General features: G+C 43.5%; 1 protein-coding gene across 2 annotated transcripts; it reads right to left on the reverse strand.

The window, feature by feature from the left end:
- Positions 1-7,275: 7,275 nt before the first annotated feature.
- LOC147896986 (uncharacterized) lies at positions 7,276-22,161 on the reverse strand. Of its 2 annotated transcripts, XM_087381626.1 has the most exons (10): positions 22,040-22,161; positions 15,471-15,994; positions 10,872-11,327; positions 10,189-10,247; positions 9,795-9,878; positions 9,499-9,598; positions 9,308-9,379; positions 8,978-9,088; positions 7,810-8,639; positions 7,276-7,572 (listed from the first exon to the last, which is right to left on the reverse strand). In XM_087381626.1, exons 2-9 carry the CDS (start codon positions 15,939-15,941, stop codon positions 7,824-7,826), a joined length of 2,169 nt encoding a protein of 722 aa, XP_087237752.1. In that variant the 5' UTR covers positions 15,942-15,994; positions 22,040-22,161; the 3' UTR covers positions 7,276-7,572; positions 7,810-7,823. The 2 variants fall into 2 exon arrangements, with proteins under 2 accessions (XP_087237752.1, XP_087237751.1); XM_087381625.1 differs by having other exon boundaries at positions 7,277-8,639.
- Between the last annotated feature and the right edge of the window lie 3,533 nt (positions 22,162-25,694).

A 25,694-nucleotide genomic window follows, 5' to 3' on the forward strand; every position in this document is an offset into this window, starting at 1 on the left:
TTGGAGAACACAAACAAGGGGGTGCTTCTTTCTCCGAGATGCCCATGGCAAGGAAGAGTACTTGGGAGCAGTTTATCTTTTTGGTCTGCGGCAAGGACCCCTGGAGGGAGGCTGAGTTCTCTAGGACCCCCAGTAGTCTTAGTTTTTCCTTCGGCCAGTGCCAACATGATGGATTGCTTGAGGCTGGATAGGTTCTATGTTGGAGATTGGGCCATGCATAAAAGTGGTTCCATGGGCACTCTTGCACGAACTACCCTCTCAAACCACTCGTTGATTGTGCTTCATTTGGAGCAACCCCATCGAAGGCTCCTACATAGGGGGGTTTGCATCCCAGATGCGTTGATGCAGGAGGAGGAGGTGCAACACGTCATATCAAAAATTTGGCAGTAGCTAGAGGACACTCCAAAGGGTGGCTGGGCATCTTGGACAGCCGAGGCAATTCAGAGAAGCAGTGAGGAGCTCCGCACCCAGGCTCTCCACCATTGTTTTTCCCTTCAGGAAAGAGAGACAACTTTGAGGCATGACTTAGCCTCCATTGAGCATCTCGGGGAGCAAGACACGGAGTCCCAGTGGCCTGCTGACAAATATGAGTGTGCATGTCTGAAGCTTCAAGACACGGAGTTGAGGAGGGCTGAGTATTCTTACCATTCCACTCGTGCTCATTGGGTACAACAAGGGGATAGGATGAGCCGCCAGTTCTTTTAGGCCACGGGGCCTAGGTCAGTAGATGCCCAATTGCAGAGACAGAGAGATGCTAGCGGTAGGGTGATTTTAGACCCTCATGAGACATGGAGTGCGAGAGGCCCGCGAGGCGATATGGGAGCATGTCCCAACTGTGGTCTCTCAGGACATGAGCAACCAGTTAGATTCTCCCTTCACAAATGATGAGCTTTGGGAATCTCTGAGGGCACTCAGAAGTGCCCATGGGAGGATGGGTTGTCCCTAGTCTTCTTCAGGAGCTTTTGGCCCTTTGTGCACACCCCCCTTTGGCTAGCCTTTTAGATCTTTGACTCAGGAGCACTCCCACTGTCCCTAAGCAGAGGCTGGATTTGTTTGATCCCAAAGGGAGGGGACCACTCGAACATTCGAGAGTGGAGACCGATCACTTTGCTACACACCACATAGAAGATCTTAGCCAAGGTCTTGAGTTTGTGGCTATGATTCCATCTAGTCGACATCATCCATGACACGCAGAAAGGTTTTGTCCAAGAGCGTAGCATCCTCGACAACATCTTCACCTCTTGGGAGGCACTAGATTGGGCCAGGGAGGAGGCGCAACCCCTTGCAATCCTACTATTGGATTTTGAGAAGGCCTACGATTGGGTAGAGTGGTCCTTCTTGGAGGGCACGATGCAGAGGTTAAGCTTTTCACACAGGTGGGATCAGAGGGGTCCTCACCTTGTATGCAAGGAGTTCCAATCAGATGTTGATTTCAGTTCACCGAGTAGGCCTTCCCGCTCACCCGCTCCGTGAGATAGGGCTGCCCACTGGCTACCTTTCTCTTTCTCTTTGTCACAGAGGCATTGGGCTATTTCCTGAGGTCGCAGACAATTGGTCTCAAAGAGATGAGGCTACCAATCAGACAGGACAAGGAGCTTCTACACTCGAAGTTCATAGATAATATAGCCTTGTATGTGGAGGGTTCGAAGGAGAACCTGGATGCGGTCAAGGGGGCTCTTGAGGTATATTGCACCGCCTCAGAGGCAAGGATCAACTGGGGCAAATCAGTCGGTTTTCTTTTAGTGATTGAGGAGTCCCAGGAGATTCTTCAATGGGGCGCATTGGTAGCCCCGGTCCTCGAGAGCGTGAGGTGCAAGCTTCTTTACTAGAGCTCAGCCAAACTCTCTGGCAGACAGAGCCTTGGTAGCTAGCCAAGTCCTGCCACAGCCTAGTACATAGCCTCTTGCTGGTGTTTTCACAAGCATTGCATGGACAGTTGAGACGCTTGGTGCATAACTTCCTTTGGGCAGGATCAGATGGCACTCAGAACACCAAAGCTAGAGTTGTGTGGTAGAGAGTGATACTACCACACGGACTGGGAGGCCTGGGTATTATCGATCCAAAGATGCAAAGCAGAGCCCAATTGGGCAAGTTGATAGTCAAGGGTATCACTCCATGCATGGACCCCTGGAAACTTCTCTTGCAGCGCGGTCTCTTGAGGAACACCCCCCGCATAAGTGGTCAGTGGGGCAACCGTCCCACGGGTGGGGATCTTTTCGGAGGCCCCTCTCACGAGACTCCTGATGAGGAGTCTCTTGAGGGTATGGCAGCAGATCTCAGGAGGTCTCATCTGAGTCAACCCCCAGTATGCCAAGGAGTTTGCACGCCAACCACTTATATGGCACCTGGAGGTCAAAGACCAGGATGGTTTGATGCGAGGGCAACGGCTACACATTGGTTGGGCACAATGGGAGAGTGGCTCGTCGCTCCCTACGAACATGGTCTAGAGTCCCAACAAAGGCAAAGGCATGATTGGAGGTACTTTCTCAATTGAGAGGGGCGGGCCAAAGGATAATGGAGATAGATGCAACTATTCTAGATTCTTGGAGGGAGGGATTGCATGTCTTCACTCCGGCACACTGGCTAGGACAACTCTCTAGGACAGGTGTACCTCTGAGGATTCAACAGTGCCCACCGTCGCCAACCTCCACGAGTGCACGTTCTATGATGTGGGACTGGGCAGACTACTGCAACCCTGGGGGATCAGGAGATGGACGGGGTGTTAGGCCAGGTGGGTTGGCAGAGGGTCAAAGTAGTGGGACGTTTGGGCAAGGAGTGGTTGATCGACCCTTCTGGAATCACAAACCTAGATGCCCCCCGCTAGAGATTATGGTTATGGGAGGGACGCCCTCTCAGCAAGATACAATGGGACCCCGAAGAGTGGTTATGGCCGATCAAAGTAGGTCTCTCAGAGAGAGTGGAGGAGGTGCCTTTCTTCTCTTACACCACACGGATGAACATCGCATCTAGATGGACGCAATGGCATGAACCCCTTCATAGGAGACACTGGAGTGCGCAGTAGGTGCCTCAAATTTTGGGCTTACTTGTGGTCTAGCCTACATCCACGAAAGATATCTCATGTCTTCTAGATGGTTGCACACAGTGGTCTCCCAGTGGGCCCATGGCTTGAGCAGATGCGGGTGGATGGCAGCTGCCACAGGTGTACAATCGGAGCTATGGAGACTATTCCTCATTGCTTATGGAGCTGCCCAACAGCTTAGAGGATCTAGCTCGGAGCGCTTCGGATTGTGGCACAACTTCAGAGCACACAGAGAGATTCCACATGGGGTATGGCAGCTTGGCTTACAGAGGGGGACCACGCCATCTCCATAGGCACGATCTCGCCAACTTACTAAATACAGGGTCAAAGCATTCATAGCATTGAGCTTCACTTGGCTACTCCCCCCCCTTTTCACCATCCCCCTCAGTCGAGAGAGGATAGTGTCTAGGAGACAGTGGCCAACATCACGACCTAGAACATATGAGTGGCCCGTTGCATTTGGGTCATGGGCCAACACCATGTTTCTCTGATGACTACACTGGTTGCCATTTGGCAAGATATCATTTATATGCTGCGATCCATTTGGGAGCGCGACGTTCCAAGTTCTCGAGCTACCGACGATAGGCACGCACGTTTCTGTAAGGCTTGGCGTGCAGGTGTATTTTATGATCTCACGTCATGAGGGATTCGCTGGCTATATAGTCCACCATTGTGGTTGTTAGCCCCTGTTACAAAGAATCCCTAGGCAGTGAGCTGGAATCTTTAGCAACAAGCAGGTTTTCTTTCAGCCTATTTTGTTTTTGGCCATGATTGGCACCTTTCCGATTTTGCCAATCTGTATGGTTGGATTTTAAGCATTAATAAAAGTTCCTTTTCTCTTTTTTTTTTTTTTAAAATAATAACATGGATAACTCGAGTGAGTAGGACTAAGAGATTGAGGGCTGATGTATTTAATTCTAAGACGTCTTGATTGAATGAGACTCCATAGTGTTACTTGTATACTGTGTACTAACCAATATAGAATTAATTCTAGACCATCTAATATGAAGCGTACAAACTCTAGCCATCTCAAGCTTGGCAAGACTTGGCTTTTTCAAAACATCTTTCTTGTCTTAATTGGAAAACACCCACCCACTCTATCCTCTAGAAAAATTATAACCAGCCTCAAGGCTTACAAGAGGACAACTAACCAATTAGTGCTTTCACATTCAAATATCTAGCAAATATCCCAAACACAAAGTGGGAGCTAGAGTGTTCTTGCTCAAGAACAAGAACAGACTCGTCCCAAACCTTGGTACCCCTTTTTATTAATTGGAAAAAAGCCAACAAATAAGATACACAGTTAATTCAATCTCACTTGCATTCAATGCCTCACACTCTCAATAGGCATCAACGCATCCCAAGCAATAACTCTATTGGACTCTACTCTCACACCCAAAGACAATAGGCATCCATCTCTATTTCAAACTCTTGCATATAGCTAGCAACCCATGCGAGGTCACACAACTCCCCTCCTTGCTTCAGATGTTAACTAATATTAAAACCCAAGTGATGGATAAGAGCATAAATGCTCTACCTTCAGCCTCAAAACAAGAACCTGAACTACAAGCATCCACCGTAAACCACCCTCCCAACTAACTGGCTTATGTCATGGAGAAAAACAATGATGTGGCTATTTTGGATGCTTGTCCCTTGCAAGAGCCTAATTTGAATGGTTTTCCTATGATACATGACATAATGATCCAAAGAAAAATAAGACATGCTATAAAGTAATTTCCCATCAATGGTTCTCAAGAGTATAGGAAATAGCACAAGAGTATAGGAAATAGCACCTTAAGGTCTAGAGCATAGAGTGCTACTTCCCATCTATTTCCCATGATGCATTTGGACAACATGACAAAAATAGCTATTTCTTACGTATTTCCCTTCCATGACATAAGCTCGTTGAAAAGGGGAGAAGTAATGATGGCTATTTTGGATGCTTTTCCCTTGGAAGAGCCTAATTCGAATGTTTTTCCTATGATGCATGACATAATGATCCAAGGGAAAATGATACATGCTATAAAGAAAATGTCACATTGATGGTTCTCAAGAGTGGAAAATAGCACCTTGAGGTCAAGAGCATGGAGTGCTATTTCCCATGGTCCCACCCTATTTCTCATGGTGCATTTGCACAGCATAACAAAAATAACTATTTCTTACATATTTCCCTTCCATGACATAAGGCCCTAAGTCTCTCCAACAAAGCTCTCAGCCAAATATCATCACGTGTGAACTCTTAACTAGTCTGAAAGCTCCAACCAAGCTCATTCATGAGCTAATGCACACCATGCAGGCTGAACCACTTCTCACGTTGCCACACTAGCAACAGCCTGTACAATCCACAATCCGTACACTGCACTGCAACTGATCGTGCAAATCTGGACATCCGTACAAACCTCGTACACCATTGAGCACCCACGAGCCGCAATCCATATACGAATGGAATTCCATACTATACGACAACCTACAATTCCATGCGCACCATATGACTAGCCTGGTACACAACCATACCAATCTACCTATAGCAACCAAATCCCGTACTTGCAACTACCAAGCGATCCGTACAAGCGTCAAAATCCATACCAACCTATTTCTTGATTTCCTCTAACGTCGTTGCCACCCCCAACCTTAAATGAAATCTCCACAAGCAGCCATGCTAATTTTATCCAAGACATGGGAGATACCACATAGCATCCCCCTTGTCATTTGCCCCCATTTCCCCTTGTAGTGGGACAATTTTTAGGACCTACTTAAATTCTAAAGGTACTTTGCCCCTGCTTTGGATCAATGCCCACCCAAATTCACCACCAAGGCACCAATCCCTAGGGGAAACTTTGCACACCCACATCCCATGGCCCTGCCCACTTAGTTTTCTAGGGTCCTCTCCACATGCAGGTTCAAAAACTCACACCATAGTGATAAAATTGATCAAAATGGACTAGGAAAGCATGCTTTGCGGCCCTAGTTTGCTTATATTTTAATTATTTTGTGCTACATAGATCACAATTGAAAGTCTATTTAATATCTTGAAGAGAACAAAAGGGCTCTAATGCCTACTTCTACCTCTATATCTTGACCCCACGGTTTAAGACATACCCAATCCACCAAGCATTCAAAACATAATCATGTCAAAATGAAAATACATGTTCAAATGACTACATTGAAAGCTCAATCAAAAGGGCCATCTATTACTTATAACCAGAATAGGTCAAACGCAAAACCAGAGTGAGTACTATTGTGTTTAACCATAGATTCTCTCCAAAATATACGCTATCCCTATATAACAAAGACATCTCACAAATATGTTGTAAAAGCCAAAATTCAACATTGGAAACATAACCCATTTCCAAAAACTGTTCATAGAAATAAGCTTGAATGAAAGTATTGGCAAATCAAATTCAACAATATCATTCTACAGAGAGAAGAAAATAGCCTGCCCTTATATTACCACCACACAACTGCATCACTACTAATTTGATCAACTTATCCACTCTTTGAGAATACACATCAAAAGAAGAAAAAAGCAAACACTAAAATTAAGCCTCATCAAAGTAAAAAATCTTGCAAGATCCAAGTAGAGGGGGAAGTGAATTGGTACACAGTAAAACGGGAACCAAAAGGAACACAACAAAGCAAAAACTGCTCCTATTTTAAGTTGACAAAGCCCCTTTCCTAAGGCATTGGCAGGCATTCACAGCAACACGCTAAAGATCCAAAAGGATGGGGAACATGACAAGAGTAGATCCAAAGCCACTTGCAACACATGGAAGCAACAGCCTCAAGTAAAGCCTTGAACCAACTGTGTTACCTGGTGCATGGCATAACAATGACAAACAAGGTGAAGCATAATATTAAATTTCCATGAGAGGGCAAGGCTTAAAGATCATGTTGGTACGAGCTCCATGGTCTGCTGGCACATTTTGATACGTGGCAGTAATCCTGCATTGCAAAAGCCCAGTCCTGCTCATTGAAGGCCCATTACAAAACTCCTCTCATGTCCCATCACTGAGAGCATGTACAAGAAACTATGAGAAATGATAGCTATGTCAGCAGAAGTAGCTAGCTGTCTTTCCATGCACAGGTGCAATTCAGCAGTGTCCAATTTAGGTGCACCCTTTTATGAGATAGGACAGAACCGTGAATAGACATCCAACCACTACTGAGCATGGAAAGGTAGCATGTGAAAGGTCCTGTACCTAGAAAACTATTAACGATCAGGCTTCAGAAGGATAAGAGAATAATCTAAACCAGCATATTACAAATCTGCCTCTGTTTCTTGTTAGAGCTGCTCAAATACTATGGGAATTAGCCATATACACATGCAAAAGACATTTGCATTCAAAATGCTCATGTTTGGAGGTTTGAAAGGAACCTTACATTAAGAGGCTATTTTATGAGCGCACTACAATGTCAACCAAAAAGGTGTGTTGGAGGTTGCCTTGTCTTTTACTTGATATGTAGGTTGCTTTAGCAAGACATAATCAGATTGATATCCATACCAATGGTAATTTGTAGGTCCTATGGTGAGCCTGTTGCAGAAGACCAAAAAGACTTACAATAACATGAAACACCCTATCAAGGAAACTCAAATTACTAGCAGGCTAATTTTCCGGCCTTGACTTCTTAGGGCTGCTGATCTGCTTTGCTACATTGTAAATACTACAACTGCACCATGTGCTATTTGAGCAAGTCCAGTTCAATTTGAACAAGGTGAGCAAAAGGCAAATGCCTGTAAGGATAGCAAACCATGGCAAGAAAACATCTACCTCGCCCAATCACCTCATGTTCCTGCTGTGGCATCTGAAACTACAGCAGCCACACTCTGATTGACTGCAGACTGGTTGATATTCCCTTCGGCCTCTCGTTTCCGAAAATAAGGTGTTAATGCCTTCAAACGCTCCTTTTTTGTACTTTTATTCGGCTTCACAGTCAGATCTTGACTATTGTTACTTGCTATGTGCTGAAACTTTGCACTAGGTTTCAACTTGTTGGAAACTGAAGAAGACATACCCATACCTGCACTCGAATGCCCTTTTTGCAATCGTTTATTATCATAACCTTCAGATGTACCATTGATGCTTTCAGTAACTGCCAAAACATGCAAACCCTTGGACTCTCTAGGCCCTCTACTGTTGAGGGATTCTTCATCCCATTCTGCTCCATTCCCGATCTTTTTCTCACTTTCGATAAGTCCAGCAGGATCCTTCTCTTCATCGCTTAACCACTCTGAGGAAACACCGGATACTTGCCTTACTTTAATTTTTGGCATGTCCATTGATCCATTACCCGTAATAGTATCTATATTAGCAGATACAGCATAGGTCCTGGGTACAACGCTATTTCTCGGGGCCTTGGATTCCAAATTCTTATCCGAGGGCGACCTGGACAGAGATCGCCTCACAGGGTTTTTTGTATAGCCATTATTTTTACCTAGCTCCTTATTGGCATTTTCCTGTGTTGGCTTCTGCAGGCTTTCATTGCTGCTGTGCTCCAAATCACATCGAATAGATTTGCAAAACCGATTTGAATCTCTTTCAGAACCTGCATGGCTATTCCGTCTAGTAAATTTTGGTGACTTTGCTCGAGTCGTAGGGATCTGCACAGAGACGACTGCAATAGTAACTAACATTTCTGCCTCTGGTCCAAATTTGACATATTTTACTGGATTAATCTCGCCAACAAACCACGGGAGGATCCAAAATCCCAAGAGAAGGTGGTAAATATAGGCAGAATACCTTTCAAGAAGCTAATCTAAATCTCAAGGTAAGCATTTCACCCCACCCAAAAAAACAAAAACTGTCCACAGGGCGTACACAGATGCGACCACAGATTCATGTGGCATCCATGTTCCACTGCACAATATACACTTTAGAAAGGGAAGTTTGGAAAAAGTTCAGAACATACTAGCAACCATGAAATCTTTGCCAGACTGACCTTCTTTAGTTCAACTTTAGCTGGTTCTCCCTCCTTATAAAAACTAGGCATGGGAGAGGCCTTGAATGTCAGACTTCTCCGCAGCATTCTAATTTCTGCTTCAGTTTCTTCCTGTACACATTGCATTGTCAAAAGTGTAAAGCACAGGAAAATAGAAACACCCATAAAGTTGAAAAAAAATACTATAAAAGAGAGCAAAGTCCAATCATGCTAAGAATAGATTGCTTTGAAGCTTGACTAAAGCAGGGAGGATGAAAGGAAATCAGCAGAGCACTGCACCACTGTAAGAACATACATGGATGAAACAAGAATAAGAGCATAAGTATGCACCTTTGTCTTTTCTTGTATCTGATTCTTCTCTTCCTCCTTGGCATTCAATTTCTCTTTCAATCTTGAGTAGAACTGTCTTCAGAAAAAACCATCCTCTGATTATTGGAAGATACAGAAGTTCACATTTCAAGCCTTGCAATTGTAAGACACATGATACAGGTACGTCCACAACTCGGAAATGGAATGCATACCTCCTTTCGTTTCTCAGCACGTTCATCACAGTGGAAGTTGAACCCTGTTATATTCGTAAAGACACTGGCTTTGGCCTTTGGTGCTTTTGATCCAGATTGTCTATGAAGAGTTAAGGTATCCTTGGGAAATCTTAAAAAATATGCGACTACACCACTGTCAAAAATCAAGGACTGCTTACAATAATATGAGAGATTTTGCAGTCTTATACAAGTGAGACCAAGAAGTTACTTGCCTCAGCACAATAACAACAACGCATGAGACACAAATAACAGCCATCAATCTCTTAAAAAGATACACAGACGAAACAGACCGAGCATCTTCTTCATCATGTTTCGGCTCTACATGAATCATAAGCTTCTCAAGTCTTTCTTCTTGGTACCTGTTACACAAACAGCAAGGACTTTCTGGGCCTCTGAGTAAGCAAAACAAAACAGTAGATCTGGCAAGGAGGGGCAGCTTCCTTCCATCATTCCTTAGTAATAAGTTGTTCATGCCCTACCCACAATCAGCTGGCTGCTTCAAAGAGGCAGACAACACTAGAATAGTCACGGTACAAGCATCACATACGCACATTAGAGCAACCACCAAACATGCAATTCTTGACCCCCTGCCCCTTTCCCTTCAGAGCATCCCTCCTCAAATATTCAGCTTCAGATTTCCCTATACTCAAAGACTGTAGATGGACTCACTTGATGCTCTCTGAATGTACTGACTTCACATACAGCTTTGACCCCAGATTCTTGGAGACCTGCGGTAGAACAGACAGATTCATAAATTGAAACCAAAATCTCATGCGACAATGATAATCCAGAAATTTATGCACAAATATCCTGAACTTTTTGCCAGGTAAAACTTCAATACAGTGTCCTCATTTCTTAGGCCTTTAAGATACAGTGAATGAAATCAAAGACAAGATGCTTTATACAATAGCAGAGAGGAAGGAAATTTTCAGAAGCCAGTAAGGTTTGATCGAAGACAAGCAACGAACCATAGCCACTGTGCTAGCTATGAAAATTAATTTGACCATCAAAGAGATATGAGCTAGATTTTCACTTTGAACATTTAGGTAAATCCCCTGCTTTGAAGTGACCATACAATGCCTTCCTTTTTTAAACCTTTCAGTACATAACATCATGTTGCAACCAGAGACTAAAACTACAGCTACACACCTTTACTATCACTTGATAATAACTTAAAACCAAGCACAGTGTCACACAATACCTACAAAACCTTGCACAAAGAGGGGTGAGGGAGGGCATGGAGGGAGGGAGAGAGAGAGAGAGAAAGAGAGAGACGTTGGTGGTTTTTGTTTTTTGTTTTTTTTTAATGGGGGGGGGATTGTATTTGCTTGTTGTACTACCAAAAACGTCACCTGGGGCTTCTTGGAAGATGAACTTCCAAAAGTACCACTTAGACGATGAACCTTTTGGATAGGTGCTCCACCTTCACCGTCTACAGGTCTCCCTCCAATGGAAGCCCTTTTGTCAGTCGCAAGGGCAAAAGGCCGAGGGATAGTAAAGTTTGACCGTGATGGACCAATGATAATTGGTCTTTGTGATCCACTGACGAAGCCCTTTCTGTTCTCTGATTCACCTATTTGCCCATCTTCTGCTAGCTCTTTCTTTTTTTGGTGAAGTCCTTCTGTGCGAGAACCCACCACAATTTTTAATGAAGACTTTGAGGGAGATGAAGGAGTACAAGAGGAAGAAGATAGCAAAGGGTCTTGGCCTCTGGATACATGAGGCATATTTTTCCTGCACCCTCCGAAGCCGGATTTCAAAGCCTTTGTGCCTGAATTCTGTCCAGCTCTCTGAAAATTCTTCTTTTCCTAAACAGGCCAGGAATGCAGATCAGAAATTTATCTGTCAGATGATAGCAAGCCAACAAAGAGCCAGCACTTAAACACTAGTGTACAATGCACATCGTAGGGCTTACCTTATTTAATAGGAAAAGAAGTTCTTACGTGGAAAAAAACATTAAGCTGCGTTTGCACCTGGTCAGATCTTCAAATATCCATCTAACTTTCTGGATGATTAGGCCATTTACATGCAGGAACAAAAATTCATGGAAAGCCCAATCCCCCAATAATTGATGCACAGATTTAATCATTAGAGAGACATACAGCAAGACAAGTAAAGGCATCAACATCGATTACTTTTGTCATTAACATGCAACAATAGTTTTGTGGGTCCATCTTTCCATGTATGATGATAGAGCATGCCGAAAAGGGAAGAGAGGAGGCAAGGTCTGCCAAAGGCAAGAAGGGGCGGCAACTTCAGGGCTAGAGCAGCAAGGCTGTCTGGAGGGACCAAAAGGGCTACAAGCACGGCTAAGTTTGGAGTTAGAAATCCTTGGCATGACCCTAGAAAAAGCTGCAAAAGCTACATCCTTCCAGCTGTTCCAAACAACTTAATCAAAAAGCCTGGAGCACCAGCTCCAGCTTATGAATCCTCATTGCTCAGACTTCATATCCCCTCCATCTTAGGCAATTCACACCTGCAGACACTCCCCATGGAACAACAGTCCTTCAAGGTATTAGCCTATGGGCTGTTGGTCCCTTCATTGTTGGGCAAGTCCAGTATTTGCCCTGGAACAAACTCCAACTGTGTCCTTCGGTTTCTTCTGCAAATTGTGCCATCAATGTTTCCTGAAGTAGAGGATTCTCACAATCTTGTATTTTTCTCCATAACTTATATGCCACTTTTGTTCTTATCCACGACATTCTATATAACTGATCTTTGCAAGCTCTTAGATCTGCATGGTTTTTCCATCGTGTAGGGCAGTAGCACCTTAGCAAGTCAGCCAATCAAAAGGAATATCTTTGGATTCCCTCTGCTTAGTTGATCTTCACGTGATGTCTCTTGTTGTCTGCCCATCTGTGTAGTCTCACAGCTTGTAACAGACTTGGTGTCAAGAAGATAGCCATTGGATTTCCTGCTGCACTGGAGTTGGCCCTTGCTCCAGAACTTGAGTGTGATGTCTCTGTATCATTTTATTTTTTCATATCAACACGTTGGGATATAGTAGTCACTTCCCCTCCCAAAAAATGAAGAGGACATGGGGGAGGATGACCTTAGAGTATGAGACAGCTGTCATGGATATCCATAAAAACTAACTGTAAGTGTTGTCATTGCTTGATAACAAAATCATGTTTCTTGGGCCTGAACCAAAGGTTTCAGTTAGTGAAACTGAAACGTGTTTCACTGAAACAGCTTCAGACCAACTGAAATGGGTCCATTGCCAGAAGAAATAAATAAATACCAAAAGCATTTGGGGCCAATCTGCATCTCGTGTATAGTTTATGAGCAGGGGCACTCTAGCCTCGCTTCCAATGTTTTTTAAGTTTATTTCTCAGTGGTATTTAACTAATAGAAGTGGCTGAAAGTGATACATTGTGGCTGAGATTAATGTGGATGTCAAGTTAGTTATGGATTACTGCCCTTTAGCTTGCTAGAGGCCGGTTTCAGCACACATACACAAGTTGAGTTTGTTTTCAAAAAGAAGTGTAACACTGCCTTTCCAAGTAAATAGGAGTTTTTGGTCTCCTCGCCATGCTAGAAGCTTTCTCTATGTACCGCCACATTCCAGCCATGATCCAATCCGATCACACAACCAGCCTCCAAATTACGTATGCAAACCAATCCAATGCCTTCAATGCCAAAGTCACACTCCCTATGAGGGGGTCATGTTCCAACAATCCCCCCCCTCAAACCGAAATGGGGAAACGAGAACAGAAGAAACCAACCTGCTAACAACTGCTATAATTGAAGAAAACCTTGACTGAGAAAACAGCTCAAGACCGGTGCATCAAAAAAGCACCATAAGAGCAAAAAGGACTCAAGACAAGTGCAATACTGACATCATGCACCATAAGAGCCCTAAAAAACCCAGTCGTTCTCTGCAACAGCAGCATATCAACATGATTTTCTCACGTCGACACCTCCAGAACTCTGCCTTTCAAATTCGTCATGCTATCTCCATGCTCATGTTTCCCACAATATCCACACGCCTTCTTTTTCTTTGTATGATGCTTGTCCTTGACACCATATGCCGGTTCTCCCAATAGTTGAAGCACCTTTTCACGTTTTTCCTCATGAAGTAATAGAGCTACACAATCTATGAAATCTGCATCATCATCTAAGTGCAGTATTCGACCAGTTTCACTGTACCTTGGGGGGTAAACACTTCAATAGAATCGCTTGTTTGTCTTCATCTTCAACTCCCAACCCAAGCTCATGAAGTGGCTTACGTAGGTCTGGCATCCAATTGAGAAATGTTCCAAGTGACTCTGATTCTCTCATCTGCAGATTGAAAAGCTGTTGTTTGAAGGTTGCCTTCGAATGTTTCATTTTAACACCAAACAATGTTTCAAGTAACGTCCTTATAAAAGCTGTTTTTGACACGTCCCCCAATGATGGAAGTACTCTGCCTTAAGTGCACAACCCATTATTCCAACTGCATGTTCATTCTTCTGTTCCCACACCGCAACTTTGTCTACTTCGTGGCCTCCACTCTTTGGCTTCTTTTTGGTTCCAAAAACTACTCCCCACAAGTTCTTATGCATGAAACAGAGCCGTGTTGACAACTCCCAGGTGGAGAAATTCCGCCCATTAAACTTGATGACAGAGGCTTCAATCTTTCTTTAGGGATGGAATCCCTAAAGAAAGATTTTCAAACAAGCAGCTTGACAAGCACTCCCAACTTGAGAGAATCTACAACAACTCACACCCCAAAAAACTCTAAAAACTATCAGCAAGCTGTAGAGCAGCACGTGACTAAGGCACGCTGAACACTCGACCAACCTGGCTCTGATACCACTTGTTGGTTAAACTTGTAACAAAGGCCCAATCTTTGCTTCACTCCACATAAAATGACAAATAAATTGCAATAGGGAACAATGGAAAGGCAACTTAAAACATGCGACAAGTTTCAAATCTATCGACACTCCATATGAGGCAAACAATAGGTGCAGAATGTAGTTCAATCATTCCAAGATAGAGCACTGGTAGGCTGTATAATTGGCCTCACGCCTACGAGGATCTAGGTTCCCAGGCGAGCTTAGCGCTGGAGGGTGATCATATCCAAGAGGTCACCATCTATGGGGGAGGGGTCTTTCTTTTTCATCTGAGCTCTCAGATGTCACTCAAGTCATAGTTATTTTGCTTTAATCTATGACTTGATGGTATGGGATGTTAAGGCGCATGGTTCCAAAAAATAAATATTATTATCAATCTATTAAGAATAAGAACTCATAGAAGCTTTGATGGTATCCTGAATTTGAATACATATTTGAAGGCATAGCTTGCCATGTATACATACATTTTCATAGCCATCAAAGTTTTCTAGGGTGTACATATATTTTCATAGCAATCAAAGTTTTCTAGCTCTTGATATTTGCTAATCAAGTTGGGGAGATTACGGGGCATTAACTCATTCAAAGATTCCTAACTAAAGAGGAAGCAACTAGAAAGTTCCACCGAAACTAGTAGTTGATCTCCAATAGCTCCCTCCACAAGCCACTACTCTAGCTTCTTCTATAAGGTACTATAACTAAGAGCTCACGTGTTTGTTCGCCTATTGTATTAAGACAGCTTAGTTCTGTTTCCCAAATTCGGCATTGATTAACTTCCACTGCCATTTGATTAACAGTTTCTGTTAGTTATAAGCCCCATCATCAATGAATATAATGTCTTCACTGTTCCCTATCCTATTTGTTTGGCCAGTTCACATCGGATGACATGAAAGATCTGGTACAGTTATCATCAATAATGCCCCAAATTCCAGATGCAACAGTCGTATTCAAGTTCATTGAGGAAAAGAAACGAAGGAATGACAAGCTCAATTTGCTCATCTACTGACGTCACTTTTAAACTCTTGCATATCATAGACTGTCATATTAAGCATGGCATTCACTATACAACAAATAACGATCCTTTTCAAACCTCAAGACGTACAGAAGTATTTTAATCACCATTTCAGCAGATTCTTTGGAGTGCAGGACTCTATGTTGTTCCAATGAAGCTTTTGCAACAGAAACCGTGCAGCTATTATTATGTTCACAATCTATGTTTCTCCTGGCAGCCTCCTCTGACTCATACTCTTGTGCAAGCTGCAGAAGCTCTTGTAACCCATCTTCTTTATGGCCTGCAGCGACATCATCTGCAGTTGTACTGCTCGTCTTATTGGACCCCTTCATGCATTTTGAATCTATCTCCTTTATGTGCACATCAGTATGTAAGAGATTTCCTCCTGTATTATCGCCAAGGTGCTGCAAATGACTTGCTTCTCCATTGCCTTTAAATATTTCATCCTCATCTGGAGTATCTGGTAGCATTGTAGCCTGAATCTCACCATCTTCTATACCACCAGGCTTAACAAACTGTATGGCCCTCGCAACAGGGAGGGATTCATGCTGATGTTCAATGCACCCCAAGTCACCCATTTCTCCAAATGGCAAGTATGATGCGCTTGCTAGACTTTATGAAAGGAGGTTTTCTGCACAAGCTCACAAACAGCTTCATAAGGTACATACGGAGCGTTGTCCCATGAATGAAAATCGAATTGATGTAAAATGCAGGGTCAGGTGCACAATCTGATTCATTTCTCAGATGCTAGTACATGTGAAGTGCTTTAAGTCAAACAAGTAAACATGTACTACTACTTAAAATTTTTAACTATTCCAATAAAAAATCAAGGTAGCAGTGTGATTTAACGGTGAGCTCATCTGATTAATTGTCCCATAATGTTGCAAAACCTTACTTTCTCCTTCTTGAAAATTAGGATCACGGGTGATCACATGCTATCTATGGACAACCTGTTACCATGAAGGTCACATAGCCATGCCTCAAAAACCTAATGGAGCCCATACAGGACAACCAAAGCAACCCACACAAACAGTTTTCTTTTCATGATGAGTTCTTTGCAAAAGGGATTGGCAGATACGATGAAGGCTACCAATTAGGGAGAAAATGTATCAATCCCATTTCATCAAAGTGCCACACAAGAGAAATAAAAGCTGAATTATGAAATTCATTGCACCGAGATAAAGGGAGATTAGAGGCAGGGGCAGAGGGAGGGCACCGCAGGAGCGGGGGTAGGGGAGGCAGGTTGGGGGTGGGGGTGGGGGGCAATTTTTTCTGAGGACAGTATGACCATCTCTCTCTCTCTCTCTCTCTCTCTCATCCTCAGCCACCTCTCTCTCGGCCCATAGCCTCGCCCCACCCGCCTCCCACCCTCAACTCACTCCACCTCTCTCCCAGTAACTATAGAACAAAAGTCTCTTAGAAAGTCACTGCCCAAACCTGTGAGACACAGATTTGAGGGGACAAGGGGGCAGGAGACTATAGAGGATAGAGGAAGGAGAAAAGCAGCGCACCTACCGGGCCTGGAACCCGCACAGCAGGAAGATGGTGCGGCATCCTAGGCGTCTCTTGGAGCAGCAGGCGGGCGACATTAGGGACTGCAGCAACAGCCCATGTGCACATGGGCCTTTATATGGCCTGGCCCAAGCCGGCCAGATCAGCCAAGAATGGCCGACCCAGCTGGTTGGTTGGGGGCCCTAAGGTCGGTGCCTAGATCAAGGAGCCGACTCCCTGGTCGGCCACTTTGAGAGTGGCATGGCCCCTCCTATAAAAAGCCCCCCACTCCCCCCTCATTTCTCATCACCAGCTCTGACAGCCAGCACCTAGGCTAGCATGCAAGGAGAGGAGTAGACTCAAAGTTTGGTCCAGCATCTCTTTGCTGTTTTGTATGCTCACCTCTTGAGCTTTTGTCAGCCCACTGTTGTGGAAGAATATATCTGAGTTTTGCTATCTATCTCCAAGCAGAAGGTCATTGGAACTAAATGGGTGTGCAAGCTTAAGTTCAAGTCAAATGGAAGCTTGGACAAGTACAAAGTGAGATTGGTGGTGAAAGGCTATGCACAGTCAGAAGAGCTTGACTTTGACGAGACCTCTGCCCCCACAGCCAAGATGGTGACCATTCGGACAGTCATAGCCTTGGCTGCTCATCACAGTTGTCCTATTTTTCAGTTGGACGTCAAGTCTACATTTTTTATTGGGCAGGTGATATTAATACCCGAAGATCGACTTCTGGATAGTGTTTCTTACTCTCATCAAAAGCTGTGTCATGGCTAAGTAAGAAACAACCTACTATCGCCCTTTCATCTACAGAGACAGAGTACAAAGCTGCTTGTACAACGGCATGCAAAGCATTGTGGCTCAAGTGTATCTTGGAGAACATGAATATGGCCCAAGAAGATGCGACGGTGATTATGTGCGACAACCAGAGTCGCATAGCAATCGCCAACAACCCCATGTTTCACGCATGGACGAAGCACATCGAGGTCCACTACCACTTTGTTCGTGAACTCATCGATGAAGGAGTCATAGAGTTGATGTACTGCCCAATCGATGACAACATCTCGGATGTCTTCATGAAGGCGCTTCCCAAGGAGCAAATGGAACACCTAATTCGATGCATGGGGATCGGCCCACAGTTGTGTGATTGAGAGGGGGTGTTAGAAAGTCACTGCCCGACCTGTGAGCCCCCGATTTGAGGGGACAAGGGGGCAGGAGACTATAGGGGGTAGAGGAAGGAAAAAGGCAACACGCCTACTTGGCTCTTTGCTATTTTGTATGCTCACCTCTTGAGCTTTCATCAACCCACTGTTGTGGAAGAATATATCTGAGTTTTGCTCTCTCTCTCTCTCTCTCTCTCTTTGAGTGTTGTTTGAGCTGCGATCGTCGGGAGTGTGAGGAGTGAGTGATTATGTCCTCTACTTTCCAACAAAGTCGTCAACCAAAGTAATCGCCAGTAACACAAACAAGTCTGAAAAAAGAAAGCACTTCCAACAAGTGGGTAGCAGTGACAAGTCAAGTTCAGTTCCAACCAAAAAGCTCCAAATTCTGGAGTTCAGTTTGCAGCGCCTCTATTTCTGTTACTTTCTCACTTTCCACAAAACTCAAAGTTCCTAAAGTTCCCATCCCACCCCAGGTTGAGCTGAACCCCTTGGCCCAACTTGGGGGTTAGTTACAATATTGGGGTACTCATATTTACATAGGTCAAAATGGAACTTTCCAAAATGAAGTCGTTTGTCACTTCAACTCCAGTAAGCAAGCCCTCATATTCCGCCATTGTAGCATTATTGACACCCACTTCCTATGCTAAGACTCATTTCAGACAAAGGAGGATCATCTCAAACCCACAGAAGTGTTAGAAATCAACCAACAGAGGGTATGCACAACAAAAGACTGATAGAATAGCCCAGGAGCTCACACAGTGTGTGTGGTGATGAGTGGGATCACAATTTACAAACTTCTTAACTTATGTGCTTCAAATAGACGTCCACATTGATAAATAGACAATGATCCAGCCAGATATAGAAGCTACCAAGAGTATATATTTCCGTCCAGACTCAATACAAGAGGGATAAATCCAAAGTCCCACCAGAGTGTGGTCCTTTGATCTTACCACCACGTACTCCCACTATCTGCCAAATATCTCTAGAACTTGAGCCCGCGTGCTCCCCCTCGAGCGTATGTAGACTCTCCGTCCTTTGACCTCAGCTTCTTGCTGCCCTAGGAGACAGCCAAGATACCAGGCCTAGTAAAGCTCAGTTTGCAGCCTCTCTGGACTTCTCTACCTCCTAGAAGTAGGCCTGAGGGGGTGTGTGTGTAGCTGCTCCTGCTGCTCCCCAACTTGCTGGACTGCTGGATAGTGAAATGCCCTGTCATGGGCTGCTTTGAAAGGGCTCAAGGCCCCTTGAAATAGCCAACCAGCCTGCTTGTATCTGGCCGACTCAGCCTCCAAAAACCACCCCCACCAGCCCTCTATCTTGGGCTGCGGGCAGCTCCTCTTGGGTTGTGTGCTCTCTCCATTTAAGTGGGGCCCAGCCCCCTTGCTTTGTGTGCCAGCTGACTCGCTGGCCCCCTCCAATCCCCCCTATGTATGGGGCTGTGGGCTGGGCCATATGGCCGACCAGCCAGCTCCATGGCCCTATATCAGGGCAGGGTGCTGCCCTTTTGCAGCCCCTCCCTTTGCTTCTGCTAGGCCCTCCTGCAGGCCCTTGCCCTGCTCGTGAATGGACCAATTGGCTGGCCTTCTCCAGCCCCTTTTCGTTGTGCAGGTTCCAGCCTTGGTCCAATCCTTCAACCAGGCCTTCTCCTCTACTATCCACCTGCCATCTATTTCTTTTCTGGGCACATGTTGCCCTAGGTCTCCCTCCCCCACACTCTCCTCATTTGGGGGCTTACAGATGGGGAGGTGACCTTTCCAACAAAAAGGAAATCCATTACTTGCAACAAGGAATTAGAGAACTCAAGCTTCAGCTTGCAGCCCTTGGGAGGAAAGTGCAGGATATGGAGAGTAATGGAAAGAAGGAAATTATTGCAGAGGTCATACATAAACGTAATGCATCTCAACCAGCACCAATACTTGTCTCCATGGTTAAGGATATGATCACCAATCAAGTAAGCTCAATCAAGCAAGAAATGGCTGCTGATGCAAGCAACAAAGTCAATAGAGCATATCTCTATGTGGACATAAAAGAGCATAAAGCTGAAGCACACAATAGGACAATTTTACGCATTGGGTTACTTAAAGATAGCTGCCTTCATGATGATGAGGAGAAAGACATAGATGACATAATCATACATCTTAAGAAGGAAGTACCACAAGTTGAATGGGATGAAAATGAATATCTTCAATATTAGTCAAAATGGCACACAAGCACAAGTCTACTTCAAAGGAAGGGCAGCAAGAGCTTAGACAAACACATAAGCTCAAGGGTACAAGCTTTGGATATCTAAGGAGCTCACTCAAGCCCAAGTCAAACAAAGAAACAGTGAACTTACCAACGTAGAGGAAGCACACAAAGCAGGCAAATGGGCCGTCTATCGAGATGGGCAAGCATTGATTAGGGACTTCAAAGTTCAAATCCAAAGCCAAAGACTTAAACTTAAACTGATGTTACAAAGGCCACCTACTCTAGTTGGAATGTAGCCATGCCCTATAGTAACTCAGGAGGAGCTGCCTTGTGCACTCCCCTAATTCTCTAGTTATCCAGATGGTGTAAGTTACTTTTTGGTGTTTGTACTTTGTCTCATAGACCCGTGAGGTCTTCTGCAGATGTTAATCTCTCTCTCTCTCTCTCTCTCTCTCTCTCACTCTCTCTCTCTCTCTGTGTGTGCGTGCGTGCGTGCGAGCGCGCGGACAGTGAAAGGAGTGGGATCATATGTAAAGGTGATGGGATGCATGAGGGAAGTTCTAGACATGGCATAAAATCTGACCAAATGGCTCTGGATGCAAATACCTAAACTTTAACTAACAACTATCAGTTATGCATAGAGTTACAACTCGGACTTAACCAGTCCTATTTTATTGTCCGTTAAGTCTCCACTACATTAACGATCATGAGTTTCCAAGTGCTGCCCAAAAACAGAGGGAGGCTTCAGCCACTTCCAGCTAGTGAAAATACTCTTAAGCAAAATATATATCTAAATGAATTCAGGAATATGGCCATACTCATCCTCGGAAAACGCAACAAACAGTGCAGTATCAATCCCGTGATAGTCACACACAAGGTTGATAATACTCATAAGCAAACTGTTTCCTTCTTCAGACGAGTGGCTCTCCCAGCGTCCCAGGAGAGCAGGCACAGTACTAGAATATGCTCAGGGAGTCATCTGCAGAGGGTCACATTAAGAGGGATGTCTTGTTTTAAGATTTCTTTAAGTACCCAGGCATGGAGTAGATAGTGTCTACGCTGTATTCATGTTGTCTCGTAGACTCTCTTTTGATGTTCTAAAGACGCTACATCAGCCGTTTCCAAAACGGTAGCCCTTCATTTTGCCATTTCCAGGCATGTAAGAATCGCCAATTTGCGTCTATAGAATAAAAAATGACACTGGGACGTTAATTTTGAAAGCCAAATAAACTGCAAGCAAAATCACGAGATTTCCTTCTAGCCTGGAAAACAAACTATCCTCAGTCTTCCCTTTAACAGTGAAAGGTGCTTGCACTTGTTTTGTAACGCGGGGGGTACACAATCCAAGATGACAGGTTAACGCGGATAAATACCCCTTCTCAACGAATTGTACGCTTGGTTTTGAGTAGGCGACTACATATTGCTATAAGCAGCAAATCGAATAGTCATGGCGTAGAGTCAAAATTTCAGCTACAAGCCTACAAATATTGAAGATCTGCGGGCCTACAGACACGGCCCTATGCGAGCAGAAGCATCCGTTTCAATTTCCAACAAATGTTCAAGGGACGTGTGGTAGAGACGCCGCTTGAGGAGGATCATGAGAGCTAAAGTAACAAGGCAGACCAAAAAGAGCAGATGGAAGTCAAAGCTAGGATCGCGTGAAGTGGAGGGGGAGTAGTGCTAAAGAGTGAAACGCGATGCGGGCCAGCTGCGAAGCGAGGCAGAGAGCGCGCAGCTCGGCACGCAGCGAGAGACGATAGCGCAATTGGTACTGTGGGAGGGTGTAAAACTCATTTTTGGGGGGGGGGGGCAAGGAAGGGTGGGAGGAAGCGTACCATGGTGAAAGGTGGGAGGGAGCAGGAGTGCGAAAAACTGCTGGGGAGGCTGAGCGAGGGAGCTTGGAGCTCGAGATCAGGAAGGAATCCGAGGAAGGAGGGAGGGAGGGAGGGTGGCGCAGCTGCTGAAGAAGAAGAAGAAGAAGGAGAAGGAGAATGGGGAGGGGGGGCAGGGGGAGAGGGGGGAGTATAAGAAGTTTGTTTGTTTGTTGTTGTTTTTGTACGAAAGAGATTGTAGGTGAAAGAGGAAGGGGGAGGGGGGGCCATTTTTGAAAACCTCCTTGGCATTCATTTCTTCTTTATATCACCTCCCCCCCTTCATGTTGCATTTTTTCAAACTTCCATCTTCCCCTTGTTGCCTTGTCCCTCCTTACCTCACCATCACTTCCCTTTCTCCTCCCTTCCCCTTTCTCCCCACTGCCCACCACATATATATTCTGTTGCCAATCCCCCACACATAACTGCCATGTGGTACTCAAGTCAACTCTCACACCTGAAATTCCCACCCCTAGTCGATCTCTTAACCCCTCCCACTATGGGGGAAGGGCCAGAACTTCCTTGGTATCCGGCTCATCCCCATGGAGTCATGCACCCACCTCTATACTCGCTTCAAGTCGAATAAGTACCTTGGCAACTCTCACCGTGCCAACACTAAGTCATGAAGTCATGTACCTTGACAACTCTTATCATGCCAACACTAAGTTGTCAAGTCATGCACCCACCCTATAGTGGCCTCAAGTCTAAACTATGCCTTAACAACTATTATCATGCCAACACTAATAGATGCAACTCTCCTACATTTCCATGTGTACAACCTCAATGTGTGCAAGAAGTAATGGTAGCACAATCACCATCAACCACCTCCTACGAGGATGACCCTATTTTCATTAATGTATGTTGCTTAAGCATCATACAACGGGGTCATCATCACTTAACTAAGCATGTTCACAAGCTAATTATGCTTATTTATGGGTGTATGGCTATAAGCACATGTGGATGCCCATCATATAAATTTTGTTTATATTCATTAAAGCTCATCACATTTACAATCCCCAATTCCTTAAATTCTTCATAAAGTGTCACACATTTGTTCCATCCTCGCTTTTCTAAATCCTTCAAAAGGCACATGGCATGACCCATCTACCTTGAAAGCAACTACATTCCTCAACAAAGGTACTTCCTCTCCATGCTTACTAGAAATCTCACTTAAAGCCATCAAACTTCTCTATAGAAGACCCATTATTTAAAAAGGTGGCACAATGAATGTAAAATGACGTTCCTTTCAAATTTTACAAAGTAAAAATGCAATCTTTATGCCAATGGTATCTCTTCACATAGTCTTCTATTACTTAGATTTCATTAGGAGTGTTGCTTTATCACCTTCCAAAGTCCATGCATCATATTGAATGTATCATGATCACGCACACATTATGAATACTATGACTCTTAAATTGCTTTTATCACCTTGTCTTTAACTATTTCATGCAAGTGGAATGCACCCTCATAATTGAAAGTCTAATCCCACTCAATAAGATTCAATGCCATCTTTCTTCCTAATTTGATAAAGAAACTAAGTTCCAGATTGCAACATCCCTCATAACTATTGACGTCCAAGGGAATCCTTGAATCCAACCTCCACAGAGGCATAAACCAACTGTTTTGCATTTAACCTTCTCAACAATTCGAAACAAGGCTATTCATGTTTGAAATCCTTTGATTGCGATTGGCTATGACTCACACGTATTATTTAGCCGATAAGATGTAAGAGAAAACAAGTTTATCCCTTTGAAGTCAAACTTCCCTTTCTTTTTAGACTAGTGAAGGAAGCTCTCTTGAGTTTGTATTTACCATTATGTAAGAGTTTTTATATTACTACGATGCTCATTAAATATGAGTATAATGTTTGTTTCCCCTCATTAGTTTGCACAAACATAAATTCACATTTGCTCATTAACAAGGAGCAGTTATAAACTTTTATCTTATTTTGCTTTAGCCACAAAATGATTGCAACAAAAAGTAATATTTACAAGGGTTGGATTGTCATTATTGGCTCTCGTTGTGGGCTATGCTAGTAGTGAGTAAACCACAGACCTAGACTTAGAGCACAGGCACAATCCTAATCAAAAGTGGGACCAGTTGCACTACATATTTTTTACATGCATTATTGATTTCCTTGAGTGAACGGCAAGCTTCTTTAACCTATCCACTAAGCTATCACCTTTTTGTGTGGATATAGCATTACATACAAATGCATGATCAATTTGTTTGTATCATTGTCACATCAATAGCATGGCTATGTCCCAACCAAGGGTACCTTCCAATAATATCATTTCCATATTTTGTCTTTGTGGGTACAAGAACTTTATTACTTTGGCCCTTTTAAGGTTCATTACAAAATCTATCTATTGTCCCACATACAAACATGTATTTGGCAATACCTTATTGGCATAGCAAGATTACTTAATAATCAATTCACTAGATACATTATTTTACAAATGTGTTTTAGAAAGAAAAATATTGGTTTCTTCAAGGTTGCTACAATTTTTTTTTGTCAACATTTTTGTTCTCTTCAAGATTGCTGAAAACTTCAATTGCATACGCAAATACAAGCATGTACTGTATGATTTAATCATTTTGCTAATAAATTTATTGTATGAGTCAATCCTTTTGTAAATAGATTATTGTATGTGTCTTTTTTTTTGCATATATTGTCTTAGTCAACCCTTTTGTAATTAACTTATTTATGAAAGGGTTGCTAGTAATCGTTTTAAATATTCAACCCCCATTGGGCAAAGATTTCTTCTTTTATAATAACTTTGCATTTTAAAACATTTATTTCATTAAAAAATGTGTACTTTATTATGCAAAGCCTTTTTTGTTAGGGTTACATCTTGACTAAGGAGTGACATGTTGATTCATAAATTTTATCAACATTTTTTTTCTCTTCAAGGTTACCACAAAGTTTAAATGGCATTCCAAATGCAAGCATATATTTTATGGGTCAATCCTTTTGCAAACAGGGTATTTCATGAAAGGGTTGCTAGCAATCTCTTTCAAATATTTTATGAAGGGCTTACCCTTTCAAATATTCTACCACCATTCAAAGATTTCTTCTTTTGATAATACATTTAGATTACAAAACATATAATTACATTTAAAAATGTTTGCTTTACTCTACAATGAAGAAGCCCTTTTTCTAAAAGGTTTACACATGTTCATTCCTAAACTTTATTGACACTTTTGTTCTCTTTAAAGACTTTATATGTCATCCCAAATACAAGCCTATATTGTATGGGTCAATCCTTTTGCAAATAAATTATTTATGAAAGGGTTCCTAGCAAACTCTTTGTATTCCCATGGTTACCCAATAGTAGCTTGGGAGGCTTCAAGAATATTGCAAGCAATAACAACAAATGAATGGTCAAATCTGCCTTTGTTTTACCCAAAACTTCACTTCTTGGTTGTTATTTTCTAGCTAAGTCCATGATGGTTGAATGCATCGACTATTTATACATATCTATGGTATCTCATGGCCTATCACTTGTCTTGGGTGAGTATTGTAGAGCTAGTGATGTTTTCTTTGGGTGGGAAGGCTTTGCTCTTGGTGCAATATGTGTTGTTCACTAGGTATGATTGTGGGCTGCCCTCTGGTTCC

This window comes from Dipteris shenzhenensis, chromosome 11 (genome assembly GCF_047967505.1).
Source record: "Dipteris shenzhenensis isolate YYH24624 ecotype China chromosome 11, Dip_SZ_1.0, whole genome shotgun sequence".
NCBI classification, from domain to species: domain Eukaryota; kingdom Viridiplantae; phylum Streptophyta; class Polypodiopsida; order Gleicheniales; family Dipteridaceae; genus Dipteris; species Dipteris shenzhenensis.

Coding starts and splice junctions, on each gene's coding strand:
- LOC147896986 (XM_087381626.1), bottom strand. CDS start 15,941: ATGGGTGACTTGGGGTGCATTGAACATCAGCATGAATCCCTCCCTGTT. Junction 9,879..10,188: donor GTACATTCAGAGAGCATCAA/GTGAGTCCATCT, acceptor TTTGTGTAACAG/GTACCAAGAAGAAAGACTTG. Junction 9,380..9,498: donor GTGCTGAGAAACGAAAGGAG/GTATGCATTCCA, acceptor TTCTGAAGACAG/TTCTACTCAAGATTGAAAGA.